Genomic DNA, 10,145 nt, shown 5'->3' with positions numbered 1-10,145 from the left:
TGATATCACCGTCCCCGTTCCTGGCACTGTCACCATCCCCACTGCTGCCACCAGCCCTGTCACTAGCTCCATCCCTGTCCTCATCCCCATCACCTCCATCCCCATCCCTACCATCATCCCCATCCCCATCATCATCCCCTTCCCTGTGTCCCCATCTTCATCATCATCCCCATCATGATCCCCATCCCCGTCCTTGTCCCCACCCCCATCCCCTTCATCATCCCCATCCCCACCATCTCTGTCCCTATCCCTGTCCCCATGCTCATCCCCATCCCCAACCTCAACCCCATCATCATCTTCATCCCCATCCCCGTCCCTGTCACCATCCCCATCGTCACCCTGGTCCCTGTCCCCATCCCTGTCCCTCTCATCAGCCCTGTTCCTGTCCCTATCACCATCCCTGTTCCCATCCCCATCCCTGTCCCGGAGGCCACTCCAGATGGGGTGCGGATGGTGGCATCCCGACACCCCCAGCTCCCCAGGGCACCCGGACCACCCTGCTCCCCCTCCCATCCCAGCCACGAGGTGGGTGCACCCCACCCCTGCTACCCCCTTCGACCGCTTCACCCACGCTTCACTGGCTGATGGGGGTCAACCACCCCCCCCCAAGCAGCACCCAAGCACCCCAACCTCGCACCTGGGGAGATGGGTGCTCCCCGAGCACCCCTCGATCCCCCCTGCCAGCCGTCGGCACCCGGCTCTCCTCGCCGGAGCCGCTTTTCCACCGCCACCTCTTCCCACCAGCACAGCGGGGGGGGGGGCAAAAATAGCTCTGCTCCAGAAAACCCTGCTCCGCTTCCAGCTTCGGCCGCTCCACCGGGATTTATAGATGGGAAAACGATCCCTTTCCTCGTTTTTTTTTTTAGACCCTCCAGATCCATTGCTGCCTGTTGGGAAGACGGGGTGGTTTTGGGGAAAGGGTTTTTGGGGTGACTCGTGCATCAAGGATCTGGGAAAATCAGTCCCAAAACTAGGATGTAAAATGCTGCAAGGTTCATCCTGGTACCAAGAAACACCCCAAAATGCACAAAAATAGGGGGTTTGGGTGCAGTTTCAATGCAAGAGTGGATGACACCCCGTTTTTGCAGCCCCAAATCCGCTCCGGCCACGGCCCCCTGCTCCTGGCAGAGCCGCCGAGCGCCGGCGTCTCCCGCAGGCTGCGGCTGCGGAGGAGGGACGCGAAATGCCAGAACATCTCTAATCATTAACGGCGGTTTTTGAGCCCGTTCCAGGCTCTGCGTTTTTCCTTCCCGAACCCCTTCATCCGAGAAAACAACCCATCCCCGGGGCGCAACGGGGAGAAGGAATTTTGGGGTGATGCTTTTCCAAGCGCTCCGACATCTCCTAAATTCGAATCCTGATAAAATAACTCATATTTTGGAAAGGGGGTGACGGGCAGCACGGCTGGCAAGACCCGCTGGAAACATCCCGCCGTCGTGGTTTGAGATGGTGGCACCGAGGTGTTAAAAAATCCTTTAAAAAAAAAAAAAAGGGGGGAATTTGATGCTTGGAAAGGTGCCCTGGGCGGGCAGCGTTGCCGGCTGCCTAAGCGGGAGCCGGCAGCCGGCGAGGCGGTGCCGGGGAGGGGGGGGGGTCAAGGCGTAACCGGTTGGCATCGGCCCCGGCGTGGGGTCCCCGCCAACTATTTTTTCCCCATCCCTCCTTCCTGTTTTTCCCAGGGGAGCCGCCGCCGTGCCCCGTGCCACCGTGGGCGAGCGCCGCACGCCGCATATGGCCGGCTCCCCCCGGGGAAAAACAGGAAGGGGAGGACGAAATCGGGGTGAGCATGGGTGGCGGGCTTCAGACCCCCCCCCCAAAAAAAAAAAAGCAGCCGATTTTGACACGAATCCCATCATCCCTTTTTTTTTCAGCGCAGGTTGGGATTTGGATGGGAAAACCTGAATTTCACGGGTTGGAATGGGATGGGGGGACCCTCCTGCGCTCCCCAAAATGCTGGGAAGGCATCGCAGCTCTTGGGGGGGGGGGTAGAAGAGGAGCAATGTCACATCCCTCCTTCACGCGGGGACGCTATTAAATTTTTGACAACCTCCAGGGATGCAGGGGCCTAAATATAGAGCCTTAAAATATCATTTCGAGCTCAGCCCAGCTCCTAAACCCGGGTTTTTTTAGGGGAGAAATCTCAGGTGAGAGTCGTTAATAACGGCGGGGACCTCATTAATAAAAATTCTCATTAAAAAAGCGCCGCAGGGGTGGGATGGGAGATGATCGCCCGCCCCCGAGAGAAGGGCAGGAGCCTGGTGGGGAAATTAAGGGGGTTTTTTTGAGTCGTGGCACCTCGTTTTGGGTTCGGATGTTGCCAAATGGGGGATTTGGGGCGAGCGCTCGGGTCGGGTCCCCGGGGAGGTGTCCCTTTTAAAGAGGGTGATGGGGGGGGGGGCACGCTCCCCTTCGGCCGTGGGTTTCCTCCTCTCTGCTGCATCACGGTGAGGATTTCTGGAGAGGAATCACGGTGTGATTGATGGGTGCTGTTTTGGGTTCAAATAGCCTTGTTTTGGGTGCAGGTACTGCGTTTGTGGATGCAACGCTGCCTACCTGCTCCCCTGCCTTGTCCTCTTCCTTCTCCTTGTCCTCCTTCTCCTCGTCCTCCTCCGGCTCCTGGAGGAAAAGCAGGAAAACCTAAAATTTAGGTGGTGTGGGACAAGGGCAGCGGGGCCAGGGTGGGTGCGGGGTCCCAGCCCTTCGCCCCGGGCACCCCAAATTCTCCAGAGGGGTGGGCAGGGAGGGCAGCTTACCTGGAAAGGGGGCTGGGTGAGAGGCTCGTCCTCCAGCCGGGCTCCCCACACTGCTGGGTCAGCTGAGCTGTCTGGGGAAGGAGGAGGCTTGATGCCACGTGGGATGGGCACGCGGGGCAGGCCTGACACCCCGGGGATGGGCACGCAGGGCAAGGCTGATGGCTCAAGGGTTGGGCGAGGCGCAAAGTCCCCTAGGATGGGCGCAAGGGGCAGGTGCGGTGTCCTGAGCGATGGGCACGTGGGGAAGGCACGACGCCATGGGCGATGGGCACATGGGGCAGGCACGACACCATGGGCGATGGGCACACAGGATAGGAGTGATGCCCTGGGCAACAGGCACACAGTGCAGACATGATGCCACGCAGGATAGGCACAAGGGGAAGGCCTGAAGCCATGGGTGATGGGCACATGGGGCAGCCGTGACACCATGGGCGATGGGCACACAGGATAGGAGTGGTGCCCTGGGCAACAGGCACACAGTGCAGACATGATGCCACACAGGATGGGCACAAGGGGAAGGCCTGAAGCCATGGGTGATGGGCACACGGGGCAGCCGTGACACCATGGGCGATGGGCATACGGGGCAGGCCTGATGCCCTGGGTGATGGGCACATAGGCAGGTGTGACGCCCTGAGTGATGGGCAGGTGTGCCCTGAGCTATGGGCACATGGGGCACAAGGGTATGGCCTGACACCCTGGGCGATGAGCACACGGGGCAGGCCTGATGCCATGGGCGATGGGCACATGGGGCAGGCATGATGCCATGAGTGATGGGCACATGGGGCAGGCTTGACACTCCGGTCAGTCGACACATGGGCAGGCCTGATGCACTGGGTGATGGGCACATGGGCAGGCCTGACGCCCTGGGTGATGGGCACACACAGCAGGCGTGATGCCACGCAGGATGGGCAGGCAATGCAGCGTGGGGCAGGGGATGGAGGTGCAGGGAGGGGTGCTGCTGGGCCGGGCCACTCACCCTCTCTCTGCTCCAGCAGCGTTTGGAAGTGCTGAGCAGCAAAGGCCACCGTGTCCGTGGGCTGCGCCCGCAGCACCTCCAGTGCCAGCCCCTCCAGCAGGTTTTGGAAGCCGTCGGGCAGCCGCAGGGTAGTGCTGGAGGAAGGGATGGACATGGCCGCCTCTCCCGGGACCCCTGCAGCGGCACAACCGGGGTTAGTCGCGACTCGCACGCCCGCAGTCCCGACCGGGCAGCGCCGGGACTCGAACCCGCGGTACCAGGGATGGGGGAGGGTGGGGGGCAGCGCCGCCGCTAGGGGGCACTGCCCTTCCCGCCCTCCGCGCCTGCGCACGGCCGCTTCCAACTGCGCGTGCGCGGCGGCTGCCGGGGCAGGGCGGGGTGAGCGGTCGCAGAGGGCCCCGGGCCCCCGGTTCCCCCCGGTTCCCCCCGGTTCCCCCGCACTCCGGCCCGCACCCCCTGTCCTCGGCCCCGCGCCCCCACCCCATCCCCGGCCCCTCCCCTCAGCCTCTCCCCTCGGACCCGGCCAGGCCGCGCCGGCGCCTCTGGCCGCGGTGAGGACGCTGTCGCTTGGCAACCGCCCCTCCCTCCAGCGGCGCGTGCCCAGGCCACGCCCCGCCAGGTGCTGGTCACGCCCACACGGGGCGGGGCCTGGCGGCGGGGGCGGGGCCTGGCGGGGCAGGGGGGTACCAGGATGGCGGCGTGGGTGCTGCTGGCGCTGGCTCCGGTGGCGGCAGGTAAACGGCAGGGGGGGGCTGGCTCCGCATCCCCAGCCCCGCGGGCACCCTCCGCAGCCCGGCCCGGGGGGCGGGACCCCTCCGAGCCCCGCTTCGGGGCACTTTGCACCCCCAGAGCCCCGCTTCGGAGCCCTTGGCATCCCCTAAACCCCGCTTCGGGGCACTTGGCATCCCCTAAACCCTGCTCTGGAGCCCTTGGCACCCTCCCAGCCCCGCTTCGGGGGCCCTTGGCATCCCCCCAGCCCCTCTTTGATCCCCTTGGTAGCCCCAGAGCCCCACCTCAGGGCCCTTTGCACCCCCCAAGCCCCGCTTCAACACTCTTGGCATCCCCCGAGCCCTGCTTTGAAGCCCTTGGCACCCTCCCAGCCTTGCTTCGATGCCCTTGGCACCCCCATAGCCCCACTTTGACACCCTTCACATCCCCCCAGCCTCATTTCGATGCCCTTCTCACCCCGCTGAGGCCCGCTTTGATGCCCTTTGCACCCACCTGAGCACCACTTCGACGCCCACGGCACCCCTCCCAGCCCCACATTGGGGCCCTTGGCATCCCCCCCAGCCCCTCTTCGACACCCTTTGCACCCCCCAGCCCCTCTTCGACGCCCTTGGCACGTTGCTGCCGCCGTGGGACGATGCTTTACGTAAGGCGGGAGTCGCATGCGGCTCTTCGGCAGCGTCTCGTGGGCTCTCCTCCCTTCCCTCCTCCCAGTTGCTTTTTATAGCCTCCAGTCTCTTCCCTGGCATCTCTTTTTTTTTTTTTTTTTATCCCTCCGACTCGTTTTTTTTATGTAACTCGTCCTTCCTGGAGCCTCGTCGCATGAGACGGTGGGACTGGCGATGCGGCTGATTTCAGAGAGACCGAGGACATCGTTTCTTTCCTTCGTTAAACCCAGCCTTGGACGAGTTGCGGAGGAGACGGGGCTCTATGAGCCCCAGTTTGATTGCTACAACGGGGATCACCGCCCAGATCGCCTCTCCACGCCCTGCAAACGTTGCCCCAACCCCCTTTCAAGCGTGGTTTTATTTTCACACTCTAAAAATGGGGCTTTTGAGGGTGCCAGGGCTGAGACCTCTGCTTCCCTCCCCGCTGAAGGCGCCTTTGCCAGTGCCATGAGCATGCTGTTTCCCATCCCACCGCTCGCCAAACTTTTTTTGCAAGGGAAAAATACGTCAGAACATATTTATTAGCAAGGCTGGGCTGGTGGAGACGCTGTTAATACTGTTATTAGGAGAATTTTTACCGAAATCTGTATCCAAACTCTGTGTAACACAAGCTCCCGTGCTTTGGGAGGTGACTTCCCTCTTGGGGACTTCAAACCCTGCTGCTTCCTCAGCTCCTTGCTTGATTTGGTTGCTCAGGACTGAAAGAAGCTGGAAATTAAAGCAGCGTCTCAAATAATCTGTGTTTAAAAGGGAGTCGGAGGCCGTGCAGGGGATTTTTCACGTTGCTTTTTGCCTCTTGGAGATGATGTTTGCGCTTGTCTGTTGATCCTAGGGGCGATGCTTGGCTTCGCATCCTACTACGGCGACCACATGGTGTTGCAGAAGGAGCCGGCGGGGGCCGTGGTGTGGGGCTACGGGGAGCCGGGGGCCGCGGTGACCGTGGCTCTCTCCGGGGACGGTGGCCTCGTTGTCATGAAGAAGACAGTGCAAGTTAAAGGTCGGTCCTGGATCCGGGCAACTGGGACTGGTGGTTTTGGTGGCCGAGGAGCACATCTGAGCCCAAATCGGACCTGCTGGTGGGGTGGGGGCTGCTGTTTGCAGCCCCATCACCCCTGCGTTTGCCCCACCGCTGTTCTGGGGTTGCAGAGGTGACATCTCCGGCTCCTGCACCCCTGGGGCTGTGTTTTCCCCTTCTCTGGGAGAGCTGGGAGGGAGTTCAGCTGTCCCCCCTCCCCACCGACGCCGGCCTTTGCTCACTTCGGTTCCCCAACAGCGGGATCCCGTAGGCGCCGAGCGGGAGCCGAGCTGCCGCTGGAGTGGGTGGCACCATGTAGGCTTGAGCCGAACGATGAGGCTGCGGAGGGGAGAGGAGGGGGATTTAGCTCCTCTCCTTGTCAAAACCATCTCCGGGGAAATCTCCAGAGTCCTCCTGGCTTCTTTTTTTGATGTATCACCCCTCGGAGGATCCTGCTTGGGGATCTCTAAGCCCTGAAGGATGTCACCTCTGCAGGCAGAGCTGGGAGGGCTCGGAGACATCTCAAATCTCATCTGGTTGTCTCATTTCCTGCCCAGTGAGTTGGGGGGGCTGCTTGTCACCTTTTGGGGGGTGAAACTGCTGCCTAAAGGGCTCCTCCACAAGCTGGAGAGCCCGGAGGCGTTCTTGTGAGAAAGCAGCGATCCGCCGCTACCGGGAGATCTGCAGGATCCGGCCCCAGGCGGGCCAGAAAATCCACGCTAAGCTCCAGCAGAATATCTTTACGCCTCGATTCGGCGCCTCTAAAATTAGCTGGAGACATCTCGGTGTCACACACACCAAGCTGCTCCTGTAATCCCAGTTCCTCCCGGCAGCTTCTGCTCTGACACACATTTGTCTTCGAGATTTTCTTTTTAACCCCTAAGTTCCTGCAGGAGCAGAGACCCTCTGATGGCAGAGAGCTTCCAAAATCCATTTCCCCAGCCCGGCTCCGCGGTGGGGAAGCTTCCCCTTGTTGCCTTTCCATCCCCACCGGTTGTTGGCCACTCATCCCACCTCTTTGCCAAGGTCTTGAGATCTTCATAAGGGTCGTGAAAGACGAACACCGTCCTCGTCTTCTTCCAGGACCTTCTGGGACGTGGACAACTGTCCTGGACCCTATGGATCAAGGCGGACCCTACGCGCTGACGGCCGCGCAGGGCTTGGAGAACGTGACGCTGCGGGACATCTACTTTGGGGACGTGTGGCTTTGCAGCGGGCAGAGCAACATGGCAATGACGGTCTTGCAGGTAAGCCCCCACGGCAAGGCCCGATCCTGCCAGCTCGGGCAGGGATCAGGCAGGGATCAGGCAGGGATCAGGCAGGGAAGCGCCTCGCGGGCTCCTGACCCTTCCCTAGATCGCCAACGCCAGCCAGGAGCTCGCCGCCGCCGCTCGTTACCCCTACGTCCGCGTCTTCGCCGCAGCGCCTGCCCGCTCCGACGTGGAGCTGGAGGACCTGGAGCGAATCGACTTGCCGTGGTCCGTCCCCACGGCCGGTGAGTGCAACGTGCCTCCAAAAAAAAAAAAAAGCCTGAAAATGGCTTTTTTCCCCCCTTTTTCCCTTTGCAGCCCGCTGTTTCTTGAACACAGAAAACCTGGGCCACGGGAATTTCACCTACTTCTCGGCCGTCTGCTGGCTGTTGGGACGCTACCTCTACGAGGCTCTGCGGTACCCCGTCGGGCTGGTGGAGGCGGCCTGGGGGGGCACCCCCATCGAGGCCTGGTCCTCCCGCAGGGCTCTGCGGGCGTGCGGGCTCCCAGAGGACGCGGGGAGGTGAGAGAAGATGCGGCGGAAACACCTCCTGCCCCGCGCCGCGCCACCCTCGGGGGGCATCCTCCATCCCTTCCCATCCCACCTCCTCTCCCGGAGCCCCGCTGTCCCCTCCGTGCATCGTTTTGCCCCCTCTGGGTAAAATCCCCTCCCGTGCCGAGAGCGTAGGGCACATCTCGGTGGGTAAAGGGGGAAGAGGGGGAGCCCAGGGCTCCCCTTTTGCGCGGCGCTTGCTTTAACCGCGCAAGGCTGGCTTCTCAAGCCCCAGTTTTAGGGCTGGCCTTGTGTTTTGCACCCCCTTAAGCCCAGCTTTGTCTTCCAGCATCTCCCCGCACCAGCATCTCTCCGGCCCGCAGACGCCCTCCGTGCTCTGGAACGCCATGATCCACCCGCTCCTCAACATGACGCTGCGGGGTGTCGCTTGGTACCAAGGTAAGACCCCCCCCCCCATTTTTCCCCCACTCCCCAGCATGGAGCAGCCCCCCACTATCCCACCAGGCTCTCACCGGCCCCTCGTTTTCGGGGACAGGCGAGGCCAACGCCTTCCTGCACACGGACCGGTACAACTGCACCTTCCCTGCCCTCATCACCGACTGGCGCCGGGCTTTTCACGCCGGATCGGCCGGGCAGACGGAGCCGCTCCTCCCGTTCGGTTTCGTGCAGGTGAGGGGGAGCGAGGGGCAGGACCCCCACCCTCCCGTGGGGACGGCATCGTGATGTTCGGGGAGGTTTTACCCACTCTTTCGCACCCCGGAGGCCGCTTCCAAGCCGGCGGGAGGGAGAGGATGCTGTAAATGCGTGGACGCATCCTGCCGGGGTGCCGAATCCCGGGCAGGGACCACGGCGGCCGGTTTTGGGAGCGAAGGCTGAGCCACTTCCCCAGCTCCCCCCGCCCCTCTGCCTTGCAGTTGTCCACCTACCGCCGGCAGAGCCCGGACGACAGCTTCGCCCGTCTCCGCTGGCACCAAACAGCCGATTTGGGGGTCGTCCCCAACGCCAGGATGCCCGGCACCTTCATGGCCGTGGCAATGGATCTCTGCGACGAGCGCTCTCCCTACGGCAGGCGAGTCCCGGCTGGAGGGGTCGAGGGCGCAGCGACGAAGCTATCGGATACCAACCCCGTCTCCCTCCTCTTCCTCGGCAGCATCCACCCCCGGGACAAGCAGAACGTGGCCCACCGGCTGCACCTGGGCGCCAGGGCTGTGGCGTACGGGGAGAAAGACCTGGTTTTCCAGGGCCCGTACCCCACCCGGGCCGTCCTGGAGGTGACCAGGGGTCTCCTGAACCTCACCTACAGCCAAGAGCTCGTCCGCCGTCAGAGGGACACGCGGGCGTTCGAGGTGAGGAGGGAGAAAAGCTTCCCCCGGGGGCTGGAAGAGGGAAGCCCGCCTTGATCGAGGTTTCTCCCCGACCCAGGTCTGCTGCTCCGGCCAACCGTCGCCGTGCGGGTGGCTGCCGGCACCCGTGGTGGCGGTGGAGTCCCGCACGGTGACGCTGGCCCTGGCCGGCTGCGGGACGCTGGTGCTGGGCTTGCGCTACGCCTGGGCTGAGTGGCCCTGCGAGTACGAGTCCTGCGCCCTCTACAACACCCGGGGTCTGCCTGCACCCCCTTTCCTCCTGGACGCCCTGCCCGTAGGGGAAATCCCGGGACACCCCGAAACAGCCGGAGGGAGGGAGCTGCTTCTCCTCCCCGGCTCCTGGTTCTCCCGGGGGATTTAGGTGGGGGGACGGCGGAGGGAGCTCAGACCTCTCGCAAAGCGGCTCAGGGCTGCTGGCACCGTGCCTTTCCGATTCGGGGAGGCGGCTGGCTTGATTACTGTCTTACTAATTAAACAATTTCCAGCTCCTCTTTGGCCTGAAGTCAAGGCTGCAGGGGGGGGGGGGGGGGAAAAAGCCAATTTAAAATGAAATTTATGAAAAATTATGTTACGACAAGCAGCAGGACACGCTGATGGGAGTTTAACCCCTCACTGCTGCTCCTCCCTGCCCGCGGAGCTGGTCCTGGCCCCCCCGGGACACCCCAACCTCTCGGGGCACGGACAGCTGACCCCCACGGCAGGGTGCTCGCAGGATCCGGGGACCAGCCTCCGTCTACGGGGTGGAGAGGCGGGGAGAGAAGAGCTCGGCCAAAAAAAAAACCCCACAGCCCAATGCTAAGACTGGGGCTGGGACATGGAGCTGTGTAGCAGTAGTGAGTGCCTTCCACCTCCCCGCATTAATAAAAAGTTAAGAAGACG

The 10,145-nt window shown here is 62.7% G+C and overlaps 2 protein-coding genes across 2 annotated transcripts; one reads left to right on the top strand and one right to left on the bottom strand.

The window, feature by feature from the left end:
- Nucleotides 1-558: 558 nt before the first annotated feature.
- Nucleotides 559-3,898, bottom strand: SPA17 (sperm autoantigenic protein 17). Its single transcript, XM_075173120.1, has 4 exons — nt 3,730-3,898; nt 2,754-2,824; nt 2,554-2,616; nt 559-1,473 (listed from the first exon to the last, which is right to left on the bottom strand). The coding sequence occupies exons 1-4, from the start codon at nt 3,881-3,883 to the stop codon at nt 1,345-1,347; spliced, it is 417 nt and encodes a 138-aa protein (XP_075029221.1). The 5' UTR covers nt 3,884-3,898; the 3' UTR covers nt 559-1,344.
- Nucleotides 3,899-4,104: 206 nt separating this feature from the next.
- Nucleotides 4,105-10,143, top strand: SIAE (sialic acid acetylesterase). Its single transcript, XM_075173135.1, has 10 exons — nt 4,105-4,463; nt 5,956-6,120; nt 7,222-7,385; nt 7,495-7,633; nt 7,728-7,911; nt 8,231-8,340; nt 8,438-8,571; nt 8,817-8,971; nt 9,053-9,248; nt 9,325-10,143. The coding sequence occupies exons 1-10, from the start codon at nt 4,421-4,423 to the stop codon at nt 9,625-9,627; spliced, it is 1,593 nt and encodes a 530-aa protein (XP_075029236.1). The 5' UTR covers nt 4,105-4,420; the 3' UTR covers nt 9,628-10,143.
- Nucleotides 10,144-10,145: the final 2 nt, after the last annotated feature.

This window comes from Calonectris borealis, chromosome 24 (genome assembly GCF_964195595.1).
Source record: "Calonectris borealis chromosome 24, bCalBor7.hap1.2, whole genome shotgun sequence".
NCBI lineage: Eukaryota > Metazoa > Chordata > Aves > Procellariiformes > Procellariidae > Calonectris > Calonectris borealis.
The sequence above is the reverse complement of the archived record's forward strand: the minus strand, read 5'-3'. Positions and strand labels throughout refer to the sequence as shown.

Bases quoted from the DNA above. Each gene is read 5' to 3' on its own strand.
- SPA17 (XM_075173120.1), bottom strand. From the start codon at position 3,883: ATGTCCATCCCTTCCTCCAGCACTACCCTGCGGCTGCCCGACGGCTTC. The intron at 2,617-2,753 runs GTAAGCTGCCCT...CTTTTCCTCCAG, and splicing joins TCACCCAGCCCCCTTTCCAG to GAGCCGGAGGAGGACGAGGA. The intron at 1,474-2,553 runs GTAGGCAGCGTT...TTTTTTTTAAAG, and splicing joins AGGACAAGGCAGGGGAGCAG to GATTTTTTAACACCTCGGTG.
- SIAE (XM_075173135.1), top strand. From the start codon at position 4,421: ATGGCGGCGTGGGTGCTGCTGGCGCTGGCTCCGGTGGCGGCAG. The intron at 8,341-8,437 runs GTAAGACCCCCC...TTTCGGGGACAG, and splicing joins GGGTGTCGCTTGGTACCAAG to GCGAGGCCAACGCCTTCCTG. The intron at 8,972-9,052 runs GCGAGTCCCGGC...CTTCCTCGGCAG, and splicing joins GAGCGCTCTCCCTACGGCAG to CATCCACCCCCGGGACAAGC.